Source organism: Sander lucioperca, chromosome 2, assembly GCF_008315115.2.
Source record: "Sander lucioperca isolate FBNREF2018 chromosome 2, SLUC_FBN_1.2, whole genome shotgun sequence".
NCBI lineage: Eukaryota > Metazoa > Chordata > Actinopteri > Perciformes > Percidae > Sander > Sander lucioperca.
In genome coordinates, this window is record NC_050174.1 from 25,687,596 (window position 1) to 25,709,950 (window position 22,355).

The 22,355-nt window shown below is 40.0% G+C and overlaps 1 protein-coding gene and 1 non-coding gene across 7 annotated transcripts; one reads left to right on the forward strand and one right to left on the reverse strand.

The window, feature by feature from the left end:
• Positions 1–73: 73 nt before the first annotated feature.
• Positions 74–20,225, reverse strand: golga3 (golgin A3). Of its 6 annotated transcripts, none has more exons than XM_035995410.1 (24): positions 20,061–20,225; positions 18,583–18,865; positions 17,062–17,217; positions 15,934–16,046; positions 14,277–14,992; positions 13,522–13,630; positions 12,348–12,654; positions 11,999–12,201; positions 11,509–11,646; positions 11,127–11,288; positions 10,666–11,034; positions 9,394–9,471; positions 8,041–8,304; positions 7,759–7,853; positions 6,766–6,982; positions 5,989–6,132; positions 5,614–5,804; positions 5,356–5,479; positions 4,906–5,045; positions 4,320–4,452; positions 3,868–3,990; positions 3,374–3,538; positions 1,916–2,082; positions 74–1,780 (listed from the first exon to the last, which is right to left on the reverse strand). In XM_035995410.1, exons 2-24 carry the CDS (start codon positions 18,734–18,736, stop codon positions 1,591–1,593), a joined length of 4,458 nt encoding a protein of 1,485 aa, XP_035851303.1. In that variant the 5' UTR covers positions 18,737–18,865; positions 20,061–20,225; the 3' UTR covers positions 74–1,590. The 6 variants fall into 6 exon arrangements, with proteins under 6 accessions (XP_035851303.1, XP_035851299.1, XP_031156392.1 ...); XM_035995406.1 differs by having other exon boundaries at positions 1,916–2,079; positions 16,936–17,217; XM_031300532.2 differs by having other exon boundaries at positions 16,936–17,217.
• On the forward strand, positions 2,647–2,857 carry LOC116050709. Its single transcript, XR_004105146.1, has one exon. It is a non-coding gene; the product is annotated as a small nucleolar RNA U3 (small nucleolar RNA).
• Positions 20,226–22,355: the final 2,130 nt, after the last annotated feature.

Sequence of the window (22,355 nt, forward strand, 5' to 3'; positions counted from 1 at the left end):
GGTGCCAAAGCAAATGTTATTACATACTACCTAACGTTAAAGTGAAAGGTAGTGTGGAAGATACAGTCCAAAAGGTTGTTTTTTTCAGAACACAGTATATGAATATATTTGTTATTTGCCTCAGTAAGCATTCTCCTCAAAATATTTATTGTCCCTTTGGAAATTCATAATGATTACAATGGTGTTCAAAAAGTGTGGGAATGAGCACCAACACAGCAACTGCAGCACAGTTACACAAGCTACTGAACCATCCAATGACCCCTTTACACTGAAACTTTAGTGCAGCTGTACCAGAGTTACTATTGGCTTTGATTTATAGTATGCATTTGATATTTTGTATTTCATCTTTGTTACACTATTAAACAATTATGACTTTACAATCATACAAAAAGCAAATGTATTTATATATATTAACCTCTGGAAACAATTAACTTATCCCAATACCCATGAAACAGCCATAAAACAAGTATAACATCTGATTCAGTGGTAGTCAATTTTAGTAAATACAATATGTACCAAATGTAACAGAAAATGAACACATCTGATCGCACCTGCTGTTAGAAGTAGTAAGATTTCTGCTTCATTGTAAAACTTTTCCTTTCCGTCAGTTAAGTTTTTGATCTAGTGTGCAATGTCAGTTGATGTGACCCACTTTTTTTTTTTTTTTACAATAAACCATTCAGTAAGGATTTGCACACACATACAATATAACATTAGGCTACATCTTGCACACACCCTCAGCAGAAATATGCTCATTCAAACGTAGTCCTTTACAGCATACTAAAGATTGCTTAAGGCTTTTTTTGCGTACAAATTACTGCAGTCCATGCTAGACAAAACACCTCCGTATATAACTGAGATTAATGTTTTTACGAGTAAGAACCCAAGGTGATATGGTTACAACAAAATGTAAGAAACACTGCATTTTAACAAGAGGCAATACAAAAAACTGACCACAATTGTGCATGACGTTTAACCTCATGAAAAGGAGTGACGATGTTTCATCATCAACTGCTTAGAAACCATGTGGATGTGTAACCGCGTCAGTTAAATCATAGATGAGCTACTGCTCTCGTACACAGGCCCAAAGAAATGGAACAACAGTTCATAGCCAGTCTGGTGTCACCAAAAACACTTTTTGAATTAATGTCAGCCATAATACCGCAGCATTCAAAGCCAGTGATTTCATTCTTACAAAGACAATGATGACTAAATCACTTTGAGAAAAAAACACCAACTTAACAGGGAAAAACGGATTAGTTAAACAGTCCATACTAAATCATATTTGTATGATAACAAAACTAAGGATGGGGGATCCTCTTGAGAGGCTGTCAGATTTGTAATTCATTAACTCAAAATAAATAAATGTGACAATAGCATAACAAAAATATAAACAGCAGTCAAATAAAGAGGAAAGAATAAAGCTATGGTATATAAAGTATTACTCTTCGAAAGCACTTCTGTGCTGATGGGAGAATGCCAAATGTTGGCAGCAATTGTTAAGAAAAGAGAAAGGGAATTAGGGGCCGAAAAGTGCCTTTGTGGATAAAACTCCACTCTCCCTCTAATGGCCTGAGAAAAGTTCTTCTGTTATGACTGCTGCTGTTCTGCTTCATTGTTATTTTCCACCACCATGTTTAGCGGCGCTGATGGTTTGGAGATGTTGTTTTCAAGCTCCAGTTGAGCCAGTCCCTCCTCTGTGTTTGTCCATGAGCTCATCGACTCATGTACTGTTACTGTGTGCTCCTCCATCTGTCTTTGGAGGCTGTCCATCTCCTCTCTGAGAAAAAGAAAGAAAGAAAACATTACATGTATTCTGGCATTTGGACAGCTCCTCAGTATTACACAACAAAAAACGTCACGTCTGTACGTGGATAATGTTAACAGAGTCCTTTGGTTAGAACAATAGGCGTACTTGAGCTGCCGTAGACAGTTGTGCAGGTTGTTGAGGGGCTCTTTGTTGACAGAAGTTGATGGTTTCAGCAACTCATCCAACAGGGAGGCAGGCACTGGGCAGTCAGGAATCTTAACTGGTGTCACTGGGTTGGATGGGTTCCCCTCACTCTTCAGCTCCATGCGCTGCTACTCCAACAAAACCAAAACCAATATCAGAGATGTATTTACAGTAGTCAGTTATCTTAAGCAGGCATTTCTTATTTGGATTTTACAACATTGGACTTTCAATCTTTCTAAAAAAAAAAATGTAAAAAAAAGAGGATGTGTTTGTTTTTTTTAAGCATTACTAATAGAAATGAAAGGGTACACGCTGGGGGTGTGTAAAAAAATCGATTCACATTTGAATCGCGATTCAAGCTCTACCGATTCAAAATTGATTCATAGAATTCCAAAAAAAAGAATTTTTATTTTTTTTATTTTTTTTTTTTATTGTATGTCTACTGCAATCACATGGGAAAAGTAACTACATTTACATACTGTGAATGGTTTTTGAATCAAATCGTGACATTTTCTGAATCGTGCACCCCTAGTACACGCCAGCTGTTTTAAAACATAGCCAGATCTCACTGCTGTCCTCGTATAATGCTAAAAACACTGACATGCTATTTTTCAATTACTTCAGTTATGTTTTCAAACTGTGTGCGATGATAGCTGATATTTATACAACTAATGTTAAATATTCAAAGTATCAAGATGATACTTTCAGGGATCATTTCTATAGTTTTTGACTTGAGAAATGTGTTTCTAAAGAGTTTGGTCTCACTAACTACGATGATGAGTCGTGATATTCCTTTCTGAGCGTGAAGCGGACAGAGAGTAACGATTCAGTTCATACGCTCTCCGTCTTGATGATCGTTCTTTTTTTATGGAGCATTGAGGAAGGGTATATAATCAGAGTGGAGGCCATAGACATAAAAAAGAAATACATATTCAAAGTATCTGAAAGCCTTCATGACAAGACAGAGTGACTTAACACTCGAGGCCGACCAGTCTACGAGTAGGCCAAGGTTATAGGCCAATATTGGCTGATTAGATATCAATCAATCAACATTTATTTATGAAGCAATTTAAAGTAACCAGGAGGTATCCAAAGTGCTTTACATCAAGACCCAAGAATAAAACACAATAAAAAGAATGAAACATAGAAAACAGTTAAATCAGAAAAGGTTACACAGAAACAGGAGGAGGAGACTACTAACATTCTAAATAAATAAGTTCTGATCTAAAAAGAGCTACATCTGTAATAGTGCGAACGTCAGGTATATTGGCGTAACTGATGACAGATAAGCAAATGCAAAAATAATTAAAATTAGTACAAATCTATAGTGGTTTCCCCAAAATTTAAAAGGGTGTTGTGGCTGAAAAGCCTATGAAAAAAAGCACTAAAACTTTCCCAGTGAAGATTAAGACGCCTTACCTTCCTTAGACGACTCTGTTTGAAGTCCTGTTTGAGCTGCTGGTTCTGCAGTAGGACAGTCTTCATGCTGTTCCTCAGCTCACACACTTTGGCCTGCAGCATGAACTTGTCCTTCCTGGTGCCGCTCAGCTCATCCTGCACCGACTCCAGCTCCACCTTGATGTTCTGAGACAGAGAGGAATCTTTGGAAGTTATAAAAGGGAAGGTGGAGGTGATGACATACATACTGTCCAGAAATAACCACAGTGCTCAGTTCACCCTTCGTCTCCCTCTAGACACTCACTGTTCACTTTTAGAAAAGTAATTCTGTGCATTTGTAAATACAGTAACATTTTATTTCTTTTTTTTTTTCAAATTAACAATTTTTTAAACAACATACAATTCGCAACATGAACATATGTTGGTCCCTGCAATCTGACATAAGTTATCATCTTCATCTAGTTAAGTAGCAACCTTATTTTACAATTTTATTTTACAATCAAGTGAATACTTGCCTGCAGAGCTCTCTGTAGGTTGTCCAGTTCCCTGTGTTGACACTGCTCCATCATCTCCAGCTGTTGCTTCTGAGCCTCAATCTCCCTCTGCCTCTGCTCCACCTCCCACTTCAGGTCCTCAACCTGAACCAGTTAATGTTAGACATCAGTGTCACTGAGAGTTGTTCGCCAACAAGAAGTGATGGCTCAAACTAAGGCTCAAACAGATATTAGAGAACTGGAACCCTAAAACTCTTCATGAAATCCCAGGACAATGATAAAAGAGTACAGTCAAATGTTGTGTTATAATCAATTCAGGCTAAATAATACGAATTATGAAAAAAAAAATATATATAATCGAACAAACTGCATTGGGTCTGTCATATCAGAGGTAGATGACCATGGCGTCTCTTTGTCAACATATTTAAACTACCATTATCATGATCAGCTAAATATTCCAGTCAGTCTCTGACCTCTTGGTTAGTGAGCGGCTGCTTGGCCAGTTCCTCGTCCAGTTGTTTCTGGAGGATCAGGAGCTGGGAGTGGGCCTCAGCCAGCTCCTCTTGGAACCTGGAAACCTCCTGAGCGTGCTGCTCATCCTGAGCCCTGCATAGTATAAATGAGTGCTAAGATACACGGTGCAGGACCCCTTAGCTGAAAGAGCGACGGAGCAGGGACCCCCTACTACATATTGTATCAAATTGAGTTGCAAATTCAACTGGGCCTACAATAACGTGTATACATACATACCTTTTTATGGTGCATACAATACTAAGGTATTAAAATATATACAATACAATATACATATTCATACATCATGTTAAAGAGACATGTAGCACAGTGAATCCTTAAGCTGTATCTGTGGAAGGCTACCTTACCTACAGGCCAATTTATCTTTGCTATTAATATGTTGGACCCATGTTTATGTATATTTTTAGGTACATTACCTTTTTTTTTTAAATAATTAAACAGTAACTCAGTGGCCTCCCCTGCAGTAACTCTAAGGGTCCCAGACCCCCTGTTGAAGATCCCTGTCTTAAATCAAATACATGCACATACTGTAGTTTGTGGGATTCAGTCTGCATAGCTTTGACCAGGTCCTCTTTGGCCTGCAGGTCCTTCTTGATCTCCGACAGCTCCAGCATGGCTGCCCTGTAGTGCCGTTTGCTGTGGGCCGCTTCAGCCTTTGCTGCTGCCACCTAAAGGACACATCATCAGGACCACATCAGTATAGCCCGAGACAAACCCCCGGAAAATTAAATGCTCCAGAAAACCTACCTGACTTACTATAGATACGTGTCGCAATTCAGCTGTTGAACTTTTATAATTCTTAGAGGCTTCTTATTGTGCCTAGTGCCAAGCAAACGGTCTCAAAATAAATATTTAAATATATTCAAATTCAAATGACAGACTCTTTGGAAGGCAAAATGAAAATGATGAGCAGTTGGCATTTCAACTTAAAAAGAAGAAGAACATACTGCATTCTGATGTACGGCTTAGAGCTCCTACCTGTTCTTTCAGGTCATTGACTTTGGTTTTCTCTTTTTCCAAGGCAAGCTGTAGAGTTTGTACCACCTGCTTCATTTGCTGGTCCTCCTCCTCTTTACGCTTCAGAACAGCTTGAACCTGTAAAAAAGGATAAATGGGAAAACAATGTTCTGGTGAATAATTTCACAACCAAATGTTGCTATTCTGGCATACAGGAACACTTTACAACACAGGGGTAATCAACATTATAAGAAGGAAACTAATTTTTTCACCTGCAAGTTGAGCTGGACAAGATCTGCCTCTCTCTTAGCTAAGGCAGACTCTAAAATGTTGGAATGCTCCCGTAGTGTATTGTGGGACTGTGCCAATCCAGCCAATTTCCCTTTTTCATGTTCCAGCTCGAGTGCTAGCTTCTTGTTGGCATCTTCCAACTTTCGAATCCGCTTCTTGAAGCATCGGGACTCTTGAAGCTGTGAAATCAATTCATGTCATCGATACAAAATAACATAGATGAACTGAGTGATGATAGAAGTGTAAACATGCTGCTCATACAGGGCTGCGATCAAATGCAGGAAACAATCATTTCCCATTAGACGTAAAGAGCAGTTCTGTTCAAAAACCTCAACACACTGACACAAACTGATGAATGTTCACCTCATCCTCGAGCTCCATGACCTTCTCCTGGTAATCCTCCAGCTCGGTGGAGGTGAGGGTGATCACTTCCTGCAGCTCCCTCTCGAGCATCGTCTTGCTGTTGCTTACAGCCTGCAGCTCAGCCTGCAGAGCCTTAATCTTCTCCTGGATGACAAATAAAAAATGTCAATAGGTTTTAGTTAAGTCAACAGGTGCAATTATTAAGGATAATTCACAATGAAATGACAAATATCTGTAGGTTAAAACAAATATGAGTCGAGGACATAGGTAGACGGAGGGCTTTCCTATTGATGTTTTTAAAATGTTGTCCCTGTTTGAGGTGGACAAAAACAATAACAGCTTTTAACTATAATATGAATCCTCATTCAGACTATGAGGATGCACTTACAGTACAACAAGCTACCTGCATAAAAATACTCCTTAACTGCAATTAGAAATGCAAAATATTACTTATTATTAATGTTTGCTAGACAGGGGCAAGAATAACATCTCTTCATTTTATTCAGTGCAAGAAAAAGGTTTAATAGACCTCGTATCCATACTACCTTAGGCCTCCTAATGTTTGTAAAGTTCGTAGAAAGAGACACACAGATTGTGTAATTTATTTTCATTTGCTAAGAAATGTAAAAGGATGAGAGCCCAGTCCACACACTGTAGAATGCTCTGCTCAGACTTCCCTAACATTGATGCCTTTCCTTATGCTAATAGCCTGAAACTATATATTGTAGCAGTGAATTTTTCAAGGAACTGCAAAGGTCTGGCAGATTTATACAGCACCTGTAAGGCCTGGCTGTGTCCCCCATCCGACACCTGGGCCTTGAGTTTGACCAGCTCTGCCTCGGCCGTCTCCTTGTCAGCCAGAGCTTCTTGGAGCCTTCTACTCAGGATGCCCACAGCGTTCTCGTAGGCCTTGTGTTTGGCCTTCATCTCCTTCTGAGCACTGGTCAAATCTGTCCCCAGCCGCTTCACGCGCACCTTCTGCTCTGAGATGGCCCTATTAGATGTAGATAAGAAATTAAGGTAAACATGTCCATGCATACATATGAACAAAAGATGTAGTATCCATGACCAAATACCTCAATGTCAACATTGCGACGATAATTGTAGGGTTGTTGCTTTCACAAAATATATATACTGTATTATATATTTTTTTTAAGATTATTTTTTGGGCATTTATGCCTTTATATGATAAGACAGCTGAAGATTCGAAAGGGAAGAGAGAGGGGGAATAACACGCTGCAAAGGGCCGCAGGTTGGAATCGAACATGCGGCTACTGTGGCAAGGACTGAGCCCATGTACATGAGGCACACTCTCAACCAGGTGAGTTACCCAGGCACCCCTTCACAAAATATTTTACCAATGGGATTTTAGATAAATAATCATCAATGATGTGGATGTACGACTAAGTGGGCAAATAATAGAACTGCAGTCTGGTAAGTTCAGAAAATTACATCACTTTACTGTAATTCAGTCAGGAAAACCAGGAAAAGACAACATTTATGGCATATTACAATATACCAAAATCTGAGATGATATCTAGTCCCATAATCACAATATCCATATAATATTGATATATTGCCCAGCCCTAAGATGTAGATGTGCAGACTGTACAGACCTATTTGTCTATGTGGAGATCAGGAATTGTATAAGCAATGCCCTTTATTTATATTTATAAATAGCCCTTGATAACAGAGATATGCACCATGGTCCAAGTCATTACTGTGGTAGTCCTTCAAGCTTTCCAAATCTCTATGCAGCAGATGACTCACTTTTTGGCTTCTCCCTCCATTTGCTCCACCTGTTTCCTCAGGCCTTCATTCTCTTCCGTCACTGCTGCTAGCTGGCTGTGATCAAACTGTAACGACTGGAGTGGGAGAAAAACACAATACTTCACATTACAATAGGATTCACACTATAACTGCTGGCAATACACTGTTTACTTACACCCGCTTATACTACATCCAAAACATTAGCTCTACTTTTATTGTTAAGGTACTTTGTAATGTACATTTGATAAGAAATATTGAACAAATGAAAAGATGTATAATTACCTGGACCTGGGTTTCTAGCTGATCCCTTTCTGTCTGAATGGCTTGCAGATGAGCCTCCATGTTGTTCATCTGCTCCTGGACTCTGACCACCTCCTTCTGCAGCCGGGCCTGCTCCAGCTCGGCCTTCTGCTTCTCCCCCTGAACGCCCAGCAGCTCCTGCTTCAGGTCCTTCACCTCCACCAACAGACGCTTTTTGGTGGACTTGAGCTCACTGATCAACTGGTCTTTGGAGCTGGCGTCCCGACGGTAGGCCTCCACCATCACCTGTAAAGTCAATAACTGTGTGTCTAATTAACGAAGGGAGCGTTCTATTCTTTTAAGGAGTGCAAGTAGTCCTGCTCCTATTTGAGACAGCAGGCAAAACACTTTCCACAACACAATGTAGGGAGGGCTGAAAACAGGATTTGAATCCCACACTGCATCGTCTCTGGGCTTGAGTGAGATACATTTCACATGGTTATGGCAAACTGAATTTTTTTTTTTTTTTTTTAAATTGCATTGTGTTTGTTCCTAACATGAACACACTTATTATACTAAAGACAGTAGGACATTTTACAAAATATTACAGGAAACCACCAACAGAAAGCTGTGATGTGTGTTGTTTTTGTTAATGCAGCTTAATGTAGGTACAGCTGTACAATTATGGCAGCTGTGTTATGTAGGAAAAAAAATAAATAAATAAGAAAATAGGAGTGAACTTGTCAATGCAGAAAAGTAAGAAAAGAACAACGTTGGAAACCCATTGAAACCAGAGTAGCTGTCTGCCTTTTGTGTTCTTTGTGCCTTTAAGAACCTGCAATTGCGCACTTTTCTACAAACTAAAAATGGACAAAGCATCTAAATACCCCATCTTTCCTCTTTCCCACTACCCTGTACATCTTTAACAAGTAGTTTATCAGTCATGCTACAGTACCTCACACATCCCTGACTTCCCATTCATGAAGTTACTTCAGATGCAGTGAAGGGACATATTAGTGTCTTGATAATGCAGATTTTTCTTCTTTACAACCAGAGGTACACTAAATTAGCTTTTTCTGAATTGCTGAAAGCAGCCACCAGTACATTTTGATGGACCAAGATGAATGTGCATGCATGAGTCTGAACGGTCTACAAAAACCGGAGTCCAATACAATACAATTCTGTCATTCTGTCAATAAACACCACCCTCTTTATTACAGCCTTTTGATACAAAAAGAACAGCAACCATCACTGCTCAATCCACCGAGGCGTGTCAACAGCACTCTTCTGAGATGACAGCCATCTGGCTCTACAATAGGTCCTCCCACGACAGCATCAGCACCAGCTGGCAGATTTTATAAATACATGTAAAAAATAGCAAAGGAGATGACCTACCTTCTGTTGATGGAACTGCTCCTTCAGTTTCTGAGCTTGTTTCTTCAGGGAACTGTTTTCTTGCTGAAGAGTTTCTATCTGTAACAAAGACAAATGGCCTTCATTATTCACTAGACTGTGGTGGTGGAGCGGTAACTATAGAAAAAGAATGGATGCAAAAAGCTACTTGAAATAGGTTTCAATTCTTGAATTTCACTGCTTAAACTGAATGGAAAACACACACACCTTCATCAAAAGGGTGACAAAAAGAGGGAGTCTTAGAAATGCAAGGCCAGGGCTAACCAAGTCACTAGCAGCTCAGCAATTCCTACAATGCCAAAAGAATTGCTGCTCCCCATGACTTATGACTATTTTTTTAAGATGATTTTCTTGGGGCTTTTTCCACCTTTAATTTGACAGGACAGCTAGGTGAAAAAGGGGAGAGAGAGAGGGAAGACATGCAGGAAATCGTCACAGGTCGGATTCGAACCCTGGACCTCTGCGTCGAGGCATAAACTGAACTGAACTAAACTGAGAATGTTTTTAACCATAACATAACATATGTAACTCAAGGTGTCACTACAGATGTAAGGGTTGACTGAAAGTGACTTGAAATGTTATGTTTTATTGTTGGATTTATTTGATACATCTGATTTCTTATGTTGCTAAAATTGCACTCTCTTTTTACTGTAAGATTAAAGGGAGAAGAGCTTTGATGTTAAACAATAGCTTATTCATTATTTTACCTACTACTGTTAAAAAAAGCAAATACAGGCTACATTTTGCACTTGCTCTGTTTACTTTAAGTTTTTAAATTTGTATTTCCTTCTGAAAGTGACTTTATTTTGTTGTTGGATTGATAGCCTACATCTCGCTTCAGGTTACACTACAAATTCAACAGTGCAGTGTTAAAAATGTTTTTAATAAATAGAGATTTGAACCTTATTGAAATTTGTTTTGTGTAAATTGTTAATAATTGAGCAATGGGAAAATAATCGCTAATTGAAAAATTAATGGTTAGATTAATCGAAAAATGTATCGTTAGATTAGTCGACTAATCGAAAAAAATAATCGCTAGATTAATTGTTTACAAAATAATCGTTTGGGACAGCCCTATTGGAGATGGTAAGTCCCTTTGGGGTGGACTTTGGGCTTTTTCACTTTGTAAACCTATAACGTGCACAAAAAAGATATATAACACAATAAAGGAAAGGGGAAAAGCCAAAAAGCATAATATGAGCACTTTAAGTTTTGTTGGTGTTTTCATTTTTCCACCTCCCACCTGTATCATACCTGATTTGCTTTGACCTGGACTTCCTGTCTGAGCTGATCCAAGATATCTGACGCCACCAGGACATCCTCTCCAAGCCGCTCGGCGTCGCCGTCGAGTTGGCTCTTGTCAGCGCGGGCTGCCTGCAGCGCCACCTCCAGGACAATCTTCTCGTTCTGGAGGTACTGGATGTTGTCGTCCTTGCCGTTGCTCTCTGTCTGCAGCTCGGCGAGCTGGGCCTCCAGCTCCAGGTAGCGAGCTTCCAGCTGGTTGATGGACTGCTCTTTGGTGTGCAGGTTCTCCTGAGTGGTGGTCAGCTGGCGCATCAGCTCCAGATGCTCTTTCTGGAGTGACTGCAGCTGCACGTCCTTCTGGGAAAGGGTCAATTTGGCCTAAGAGGGAGAGTGTGTGAAAGGCGGTTTAGAGTTGAGTGCAATACAAATTCTACTGCCCCTAAAAGGTGGAAAACCAATGATTTGACTACCTGCTCTAGTTCCCTTTCCAGGGCACTGGCAGTGTTGGCCAGTTTAATTAAGCGTTCTCGCTCATCCTCAAACTCTTCCAGTTTGTGCTGCAGATCATCCTCCACCATGTTCTTAGCATCCTGGATCTGCTTATAAGCAGCTTCCTGGGTCAGCATGTCGACCTAAGTCACAGACAGTAAAAAGGTTTTACACAATGTGCTAGATTGATTTAAACAAAAGAAAACAATAATACCTCATTTTAGTCCTGGTAATTTAGAAAAGCCTGCTTTTATCTAAAGGTCCTTAACTAAATAAAAACCTTCAGGTATGGGTTGTTTCCTATATAGACTTCACAAACCTGAGGTCAATATATTCAGAAAGAGATGTTGGAGGAGAGTATACCTCAATGCTCTGCAGCTGAACAGCAATACGCTCTTTATCTTTGATAGAGCGGTGTTGGGTCTCGGTGAGTTGGTGCGACAGAGTCACATTCTCCAGCTTCAGATGTTCCAGGACACCAATCTGAGTCATCTGTCCAGCCTGGGCGAGATAAGAAAACAAACAACAAAGTGTCATGTCAACTCTTGTCTGACCAATGTTAAGCCCTTTCTTTTTCGACGTTTTATTCATTCATTTGCAAATCAAGTCCAAAAACAAAATACATATACAGCACAGTTAATCATTGGCTACTGAAGCATATTCCCCTCTGAAAGGCATGAGCTCCTTCCTGTGAACTAATTCTAGTCGAAACACAACAGAGGTCTCAGCCCAGTTAACTTTAAAAGGGACAATAAAAGTTAGACCTATACCTTAAGAGTGAACTGTGCCTAATTATATTATTACAAATGTCAATCCCCTGATGAAAAACCAACCGCATTAGCATCAACCTTACCTGCATGTTGGCCATTTCACTTTGCAGTCGTACTCTCGCCTCCTGCGCCACTGCTAGCTGCTGCTGGTACCACTGCCTGAGCTGCTGGAGCGAGTCAATCTCGGCCTGGGATGTCTTCATTCGGCTCTGCAGGGTGCTGCGCTCCAGCTGGACCTGTTGAAGCTGGCTCTGAAGACCACCCATCTGCTGACGCAACTCCTGGACTGCAAACGTGAAAGACCAAAACATCTTATTTTAACATGAGTGTGAATATGCCATGTCAGGGTGTTTGCCAAAATCGTATTGTGTGTTCAAATTATTATTATTATTATTGTTGTAACGCTCAGCTCTATGGGTCTCCGTCACCCACCTGTATTGTCTCTCAAGGTTACAGTGCTTTGCATCTCCTCCACCTTCCCCATCAGCCTGTTGTATTGGTCTTCGGCCACCTTCAGGTCATTGCTCAGAGAAGTCAGACTGGCATTCTTGCTCTCCAGACTGCCCTGGAGATCCACCATGGCCTTCTCCAGCTGGCTGCAGTTTTGCCGCAGCGTGCCGACCTCCGTAGTGAGGGTGCTTTGCTTCACCTGGCTGAGCTGAGCCTCCTCCGTCTTAGCCTGCAGCTGGGCATTCACTGTAGCGAGCTGAGCCTGAAGCTCCGTCTTCTCCTTGAGAGCCTGGAGGAAAGGACAGCATGGTCAGCACTTACACCCCAATTATTCTTGGTTTCCAATATAGTGTCATCTGGGTGTGTACATTGAAAAAGCCATTAAGCTAAATTGAATCTTTTTGAATGCTGTGATAAATGACATGGCATTATTATCAGTACACCCATTCTTATGCAGTACATTTTCACTTGTCCATTTGGCGAACAAAAGCACATGTGCAAATATATAAATAGATTATTTCTATTGTTCCTGTGTTTTATAAGACATGTCCTTCACAATCCTGGGTAAGCATTTACATAGAAGACTATTTGGATAAAGTATGACGTACAAGCTCAATAATGGCAGATATAGGTTGCACAATTCACCAGCCATTAATGGGCATACCACCAGATATTGCAGCAAAATTAAATCAGAGCGCATCCGTTTCGGATTGCTACAAATTACTCTGCATCGTTTTTCAATTGGGTTGTAAATGAAGTATCTAAATATTAATTGACTCATGTAAAGGATAGATACACACCGTTATAATTAATTATTATAATCAATTAATTTTTTCTGTTTCAGGTATCGATTTAGGATAATGAGTCATACGTCTAATGTACAACAGGTGAACAAAATAGCAGCAATAGCAACACCTTTCAGTATAATAAAATCAAATTGTCATGGGAAGTCTTTACAACTTATTTTATATGAAACTGTGAAAGACATGTTGATTAGTCTCTATGCTATTTTTGAGGGTGTAGTGTGTAATGGTACTGTATTAGATGATTTTCATGGTTTTATGTTATTTGGTCCAATCCTGTACAAAATATGCATGGATGGGTGATTTGTGCAAAAGGAACGGAAAATATGAGCGAGAAATCAAGGTTACATTACCTGATTGGCTTCAGATGACAAAGATTCCAGCTGACCCTCCAGTCTCATTTTCTCTTTCAACACCTGCAGCATATCATCATGGCCCATCACTGAACTCTCCAAAGAAACACTGCAACACATGTAAACAACATTAGTGTTCAGATGATTAGTCATTTAGTTGATTGACAGAAAATTATAACAATTTACATAATCAATTAATTGTTTCAAGTAATCTACAGCAACAAACAAAAACAATTGTGAGTTTGAGCAATCAATGTGAGGAACTGCAGTTCTCACCAAGCATTATCTCAATGCAATATAGGCTTAAATTTGGCCGTAAACACAATGTTAATATCTAGAATTGTCAATTGTAGTCATTATTTTACAGAGGTGGAAAGAGTACAAAAACAATCTACCTAAGTAAAAGTACTATTACTTTAATGAACTTTTACTTAAGTACAAGTAAAATTACCAGAATAAAAATCTACTCAAGTAAAAGTAAAAAGTAGCTGATTCAAAATGTACTCAGAGTAAAAGTTACTTAGTTTTTAATAGTGGGGGGAGATAAAGCTTTTTATATTTATACTTTTATATTTTATTTATACTTACACTTATTTAAGTACTTGGGTAAAAATAGAAGTACAGATTTTAAAAACTACTTTAAAAAGTAAAAGTACACAAAAAAATGACTCAATTGCAGTAACGTGAGTAATTGTAATTTGTTACTTTGCACCTGTTGTTATTTTATTCCTTCTCTATTTGATGCTGTCAAGTACCTGCTGGAGAAGCTGTCCCTGCGGCTGCGAGGCTCTGCAGTCCCTTCTCTCTCCCGCTCCAGCTCCAGCAGGTGCTGCTCTTCACTGGCCGCCTGCAGCACCTCCTGTAGGGAGGGGAACTGACCCATGGCCTCGGGGGCAATCTCCCTCCCCTCCACCGTGTAGGGCCCCAGCTGCCTTTCCACTGCTGCCGAGAGCACCCCGACTGTCCCCCTGGTAGACACACTGCTGTAGGACGAGCTGTCGCTGTCGTTGCCGTCATTCCCCGGCCTTGTTCCCGATTCACTGCCGTCAATTTCGGAGACATTGTCCCCGACTTGGAGCAAAGCACCAGGCTGTGCCTCTGTCTCCGACGTCACACTGAACTCAGACAACGTGGACACTGAGCTCATGGTGGACTGGAGGGAGCTCATGGTGTTGTCTGCTGTTCTTACTCCACCTCCTCCTCCACCTCCTCCACCTGCGCCATCATTCCCAGGAGACTTGTAGTCAGCCAAAGAGTGGATCTTGCTCGGCCGGGGTGATCTGGATTTTCTCTCCTTGGAAGGGGGAATTCCCAAGCTACCCAGTTTGGGACCACGGGGGACGCTGGTCCTCAGGAAGGAATACTCCGTTGTCATGGCAACAGTGTTGGCCCTGGGTAGACCCTCAGGATGCAGCATGAGCTCTGGATCCAGGGTGCTGAATGGCCTGTTCTTGGGGGTGGTGCGGTGAGACTAGAAACAGAAAGAGATGAACCATGGTACTGCCAATGTGATACAATCTGACAACAAGGTTGCTCAGCTTAAAAAACACACACAGTATAAAATATACAATTGGGAATAGCAATGACAGAAACTATAAAGAATAAAAATACAAATATTAGGGGTGTAAGAAAAAATGGATATACTTGAGTATCGCGATATTTTATTTTGCAATACTGTATGGATTTTCAAAAACGCAATATCGATTTCTTTTTTTTCTTTTTTTTTTTTAGTTTACGTGCAAAAATATTCATGCAAGACAGTGGTTCACGTTTATGTTGTGTTTAAACCCCCTACCGCTAGATGGCTATGCTGAGACACACCACTAGTGTCCTTGCCTAGCAGTGCCTTACTTTTTGCTAGAAGCTAACAATGTAGCTATAGCTGAATTTTGGCCTACTTTAGCATATAAACATTAGCTCACTAAGAACCTGTGAACCACAATCCCAAACTGGCAGTTTGATTTTCTATGTACTGAATTGTTTACCTACACTAAACTTCTTTGACTTTTACTTGACAAGTGATACGTATTGTATCGCCAGATTCTTGCCAATACACAGCCCTAACAAATATAGAGCTCTCTGGAGCCAAACGTGCACCGATGCTGAACATTTCTCCAAAGTGAAAAGCTGTGGCCTCAATACCTGATAAACTGTTTAACTTCTGGGTTACATTTTACAAGAAAATAGCATGTTTAGCACCCAACTTCAGCTGAGAATAAGTCCATAAGCATGAAGCACAAATTGAACGCCACATATACAGCATCAAAAAATAGATTGTTGTCTAATGGTAAACATTTTATGTTAATGATGCAGAAGCTGCCGAAACTGGTTTTGAAAACATGAGGACCTTTGAGGGCAAATAGAAGAGGAGTTGGTGCTGTCCATAACCTGACAGTTACTCCATTCACTCACCCTCTCCTTATGTCTCTGCACTCTGTACTGTTTGAGTTGCTCCTCCAGACGCCGGCGAGCCTCCAGGCGAATCTTCTCCTCATTCTCCATCTCCAACGAGGGCTTCTGGTTTACTAAAGAGAAAGTATGTTAGACCAGCTGCACCACTACACTACAGCTCTTTATTTACACAAGACTTGGTTTTATATGACTGTAAAAGTTGAATCCTAGCAATGAGCTGTATGTTGCATTATTGATTCAATGCATGTACTATATTGTTGTTTGTTGGTGAGGAGTGAAGCTGCCTGGAATCCTGTCCTCACACAGCAATGGTAAACAAATTATTCAAATTGAGGTTTCCTATCTCACATCCTGGGCAGGAAACATGTTTTTGGTACAAGCCACGGTGACTAGTAAGCCACAAACTGCACCGCAACATTCTCCATTTTACCTGACAGCTACTGCAGATTTTTTAGAGCAGGCGACAGTATGGGTGTTGCAGTACATGTTAACATCCATATATCTAACGGGTGCCGTATGCTGCATCAGTCCATTTGCTTGGTTAGTGTACACACATATGAAAAACTTTAACTCAGTCATGGCTGCAACAGCTACGCAGCTAGTGTTGCCAATATTGCAATGACTTAAATGAAGACATTGGATCAGTCATGTTCATGTGCAACCAAAAGAGATGCTATAGGAACTTCCACGTGCCACCAACAAGATAACATGCTAGAGGGATTAGTTCCGAAATGCAGTCATTAGTCCATACAGTGTTCCAAGAAGCACCCACAACAAATTCTAACCAAGCAATCAAATGTCAATGCGAGTTGCAGAAAGGGGGTAGACTCAAACAACTAAAAGAAAGTCCCACTGAACCCTTGTGTTTAGATAATACACAGACAAGGGAGTTAAAACGGATGTGTACATGAGCCAAAAAAAGCAAAACATCCCACAGCAAAATGGGGTTAAAATACAGGCGGGTATAGAGGGGGCATTCACTCCACACAAGTTTATGCTTACACAATTGAGTCTCCTGCATAGGCATACTGAGTCTGAGGGACTGCAATGAATCACCCTTGTGAACCGTGATCTCAGCACTAGCCCCCTGAGACTTCTCTAGCATCATGGGTGGTAAAGCAGCCAAACCTGGGGAGGGCTCTTGGGTCTGGGAGTTGACAGGGGAGCTGGTGCTCTGGGGAGGGGGTGTCGGAGACAGGGACCCATTTATATGGGTCGTCCCTGCAGCACTCAAGTCCTCTGCCAGTCCGTTTCCATTTGGCATCGCATCTAAACTGACAGCACCTGAAAGAGAAGGGGGAAGAGAAGCCCTGAGGAATTTGACAATTAGTCATGAGAAGTTATTATGAACTAGACTGCAAAGCGAACGTTATCCGCAATTAGCAAGCTGGCTGGGCAACTCTGTCAAACTACACTAGCTTAACCCTTGTGTTGTCTTCCATTCAACCTTGAAAAAACACTTTTTTTTCTGACGCCTTTTTTTCACAATTTGTTTTTGCTTTTTCCAACGTTTTAAATTTTTAATTTTTTCTTCTACACATTTTCAGTGCTTATTTCTACGTCCAATATTTTCTAATATAAAACAAAAATTTAAAACGGGCCAATGTGACCAGAGGTCAACACAAGGGTTAAGAGAAAAAGGTGGCTGGAAACATTCAATTTTCTACCAGCTTCAAACTATGGGCCATGAGGTCAAACAAGAACACTTATTTTCCATAAAAGTTTTGGATTGAAGACTTTCTGCCTGCTGTCTGTGTTCTTCTCGTTGCAAATGGGAGGGCTTAACTGGAAAGAAGTAGTGTCTCATATGTCTGTGCGCCAATCAGAATTTAGCAACAGTTTAATCAAAATCTGATGACAGTTGTGGGATTGTTTGCTTATGTTGCCAGGCCACAGTGAAACAACTCTGATCAAATCATACCCACAGTCGGTAGCAAAATCGAAAAAATTGAGAAAATAACCTTTGTGATGGCACATGTTGGGATATCTGTCTCTGCTGCATTGATTTTTACCTTCTTTTGTAAAGTAACAACTAACTTGTCAACTTTTCGGGAGTATTTAAGGCTCAAAAATACATATTTTTAGTAATTTTCACATTGCCTTATTTTTTTTCTTCTCCTAAACATTAACCACTGTAGACTATAAGCATAGTGCCCCCTGAAGATAATTAATTAGAGTTCAGTTCATCTATCTAACACGTCAGTTCAAAGAGCCATGTAACATGGAGCAGTAGAAGGCCCAAGGCCTTGTAGTAGCCACCAAAACATGTCATGCATGGCAAGTGTTATACCAGTAATATGCCTAAAGGGGGAAGAACATTGCAGATCAACAGATCAGAGTTGGAAACAAGCTAAGCACAGCACAAGGACATTCATTCCAGTAGAAATGTATTACAAATATGTCCAAGACAAAATTATTTCTATGCCTTTGACATATTTGTGATTAGACTCACTGACAAATAAGACCAGGCCTCTACAGGCTTTATGTTTTGTGACATTAGTTCCCTGATGTTGGGCTATATACACATGAGTCAGAAAACTCAATTTTGGCATATACAGTAAATCATTGCATATTCAGATGGACATTACAAATATATCCCTATATACACTAAACCTAATTGTATCCCATCAAGACAGCATCAGTACTCACCATTATGAAAATCCCCTTTTAGGTTTTGTGTGTTGTCCAGTCCTTGTTGTTTCAATTGCTTTTCACCTTCCACTTTGGATTTTATAACATGGTCTCCTTGATAGGCATTCGCCTCCATGTGAGCTGCTTCTGATTGGTTAGTATCCATTTCCATAAAGAAACTGAACAGTCACAATACTGCTGGTGCCCCTTCGGAAACAACTTCTCACAAAACCATCTTCTTAGGAGACAGGCCAGCTGGGAGCATGCCAGTGTCCAGGAACACTTCTGAACACAGCCAGCACTAAAGAGAGAAAATGTATCATGTGCAGCCCATGTTTGGAGAATGACACATTATAAAGATCAATATACATCACAGAAGATGCTGTAGCTCCTTAGAAGTGATCTGTCTTAACAATAATGATGTTATGTAACAACACAGCCTGCTTTAATTTAAACATAAGCTAGAGTCAAGGGCTAACAAGCTGGCTTGGTAACGTTAAGTAGATTGTGTCGCGTTAAATATAGATTAACTAGCAACTAACATTACATTATTTTACTTTGACATTGAAACAGATGCGACAAACTCAGTTAACAAGTATGACAGGCCAAAACGTTTCGATTTTAACGGCTAAGGTTACAACAGATCTAGCTAATGAAAAGTCGGTAGAAGCTGTTGATAAATCAGACATAAGCCGTATCGACCAGTAAACAGGCATTTCAATTCAAGCCTTTAACATGTATCTCAAACAGTTTTGCACAAACAATTCAGAAACATATTAGTCATGTTTACAAATTGTGTAGATTTGTCGACAGGCCCGGTTTGCATTTATGGATTTTAAGATAAATCTGGCATTAGGTCATCTCTTTATTAACAGTGGAATGTATGCAGCTGTGGACTTAAAATGCGGTGACAACGTTATTATTCAAAAGTCCTGCAAGTTTAAAGTTATATAACCATCGTATGCTTTAAATATTAATGATAACCTTTGACTCCAAGGTGGTGTTGCTAAGTTAGCTAGCTACGTATCTGAGTTGTTACACTGTGACGTTCCAGCTCGCCTCTGTTCAGTTTCACAGTGTCTTCTTGCTGGAGTCACCAGTTCAGAAGAAATAACAACGTGACAGTGATTGATAAACGTACATGTAGAGACTTTTATAGTGCCCTAATGTGTCGACTGGGTTTAGTACAACTCTAACGTTACCGGCTAAAGACCAGGAGGATAACGTTAGGCTTAAAGCAAAAGCTAGCTAGCGAGACAGCTAGCTGCTAGCTAGCTAACTATATGTGTTTACCACGGAACCTGTCAAGCTAGCTACATTTGCTAACTCGCTAACGTTAGCTAGAATCGCCAGCGCCAGTACAGAGGAGTGATTTCTCAAATATTTTAAATAAATCAACGAATTACCTTTCGTCGGGTAAGTATGCCACAAAACCCCGTGTGTAAATTATAAAATGACAATTTGGGTAAATGTAACAAAAGACAATAAAAGCTCACCCTTTTGCGAGCTTCGCCTTTTACTACGTGGCTGTTTGGTTTCCGTCCCTTATTTGTCCGACGGGAAACAGAGGACGAAAACACATCACATCTGGAAGAACAAATAAAGCTTGTCAGAAAACGGCGTGTCTGCACACAACGTTTGGATTTTAAATAGAAAAAAAATTCTAAGAGATATATTGCAAATGCATATCGCAATGCTGCATTTATTACACGAACTATAATATGGAACGGACACTACTATAACGTTAAATCTGTCGGAAGCATTTACTACATCCGACATCACTCTTGTGGTCAAAAAGCTGCGCCCTACCAAAGCCCGTCTTCTTTGGCCCTACTTTTCAGCAGTGGCATCCTGCAGCTAACCTGCAGCTGCAGGTGCCACTAGTGCCACCATGCAGAAGTGCTGCCAATGCCAGTTTTTGTTTTTGAGCTTGCCGCAATACGTTGCACAGAATGCCACTGCTCAATGTAATGAGATTGTACTGGATTTCACAGAGAGGATTTGAGTTAAGATGATATTGGCCTTTTATTTAAAATACCATGTCACTGTCGGCCATAAGCTAATTTGTTAAATCGCATTATATAGGCTACTATCATCATTACTCCACTGTGTGTGTGTGTGTGTGTGTGTGTGTGTGTGTGTGTGTGTGTGTGTGTGTGTGTGTGTGTGTGTTTTGAGGGCTGGCTGTAATAGATCATTAACACCAGCCACATATTCTACCCTTGCCCATACACTACGGACAAGAAACATAATATAGTTAAACTACTAAGACCCATTATGCATTTTTTTCAGTACAAATAAAAGCATAAGGCAAGGGTAGGCTAAGTCAAACATTTTAATGCATTTCTTATTTATAATTTAAAGCCAAAATGTAGGACTTCAAACTGTCGTACTTTGGTGCCATCTAGTGGTAGTATCAAGAATGACACTGTCACACAAGACTGGTGAATGGTCTGAAAACAACACAACCTCACTAATATCCCCCACAATTGTTTTGTGTTTTCTGCCACCCCAAACGCAATAAGCCATCAGATATCTGATATAAAAGATGCTATAAACCTTCTCAGGAGTGAGTCTGTGTTGCCAATAGCCTTCCTTTGGAAATAGTTTATCTTCCCCTGTGTTACTCTGCATTCACTAAATGAAATAGGTTATTTAACATGCTGCTTTTGCCCACATAGGCTTGCCAAAAAAGGTAAAGTCACATTTTGAGTGGTGCATGAGATAATAGCTTGGATGCTTATCTGAGATCCTGAGTGTGGGTGGTCGAAGGAGTTGCCCTTTTAAGTAAAATCAAACTGTGTGCTTATACCACTCTTAGACACCTTATTTAATGTCACTGACTAAGGTATGTGGGCAAATCAGATCTAGCAATTGAGTAAGATTTGGGTCTCTCTTAAAGTCATAGCCTACATGGCTCTCTAAAAAATGTAATAGCAGATCAGAACTGCTACTGCAGAACCTACTATAATATTTTAAAATCCAGCCCCTAAAGGAAAGTATTGGGTACAACATTGAACTAACACTATAGATTTTGGTTCACCACACCATATTGGCAAGTCTCTGGCTTGGTCAGTTTATGCCTATCTGTGCTGCTAATTTTCTTAGTGCATCTACTAAATGAATTGTGTTTGTTTTGATTATGGAATAACTCACTCAAATTAAGTATCTTAGACTCTAAAGTTGATATAACATCTTGGAATCAACCAACAAACACAAACAAGTAGGTCTACATTTCACTCAGCAATCAAATAGGGGATGTTTCATTAGAAAGCACACAGACACTCCTGACCTGCACTCTCCTTGACACAAGTTGAAAAAGATAGGCATATTTTATTTCATGATCTGAGGCTCCAAACAAGATAAAAATAGATTCAGCTATTACAGCTATTATTGAACAATGATGACTAGGCCTATATTTGATTTGTATGACAGCTTTAACCAGGCTCAAATAGAATTCTGAAAGAAAGACAAATATGTGTTAATTCATATGCATTCAATTAGATTGCATAGCCTATACAAATAAAACAATAATGTAGGCTACATTGCTGAATGCAATGTTCTGTATCTGCTATAGCCTTTGGAAGAAGGAAAGCATTTATAGGCTATAGAAATATAATTGCTAGACCTAATAATTGTATGGTAATCATAAATTGCACTGGCAAAACGGCCTCAGTCATACAATAGCCTATTATTACGTTTTTGTTTTTGTTTTAAAATACATTTCATATAGGCCTAGCCTAAAAAACGGTTAAGTTACTATAAAAGCCAACAGTATGAGAGTTGTTGGC

Bases quoted from the DNA above. Each gene is read 5' to 3' on its own strand.
- golga3 (XM_031300532.2), bottom strand. From the start codon at position 18,736: ATGGAAATGGATACTAACCAATCAGAAGCAGCTCACATGGAGGCGAAT. The intron at 17,218-18,582 runs GTGAGTACTGAT...CTTCTCTTTCAG, and splicing joins AAAAGGGGATTTTCATAATG to GTGCTGTCAGTTTAGATGCG. The intron at 3,539-3,867 runs GCAAGTATTCAC...TCTCTGTCTCAG, and splicing joins ACCTACAGAGAGCTCTGCAG to AACATCAAGGTGGAGCTGGA.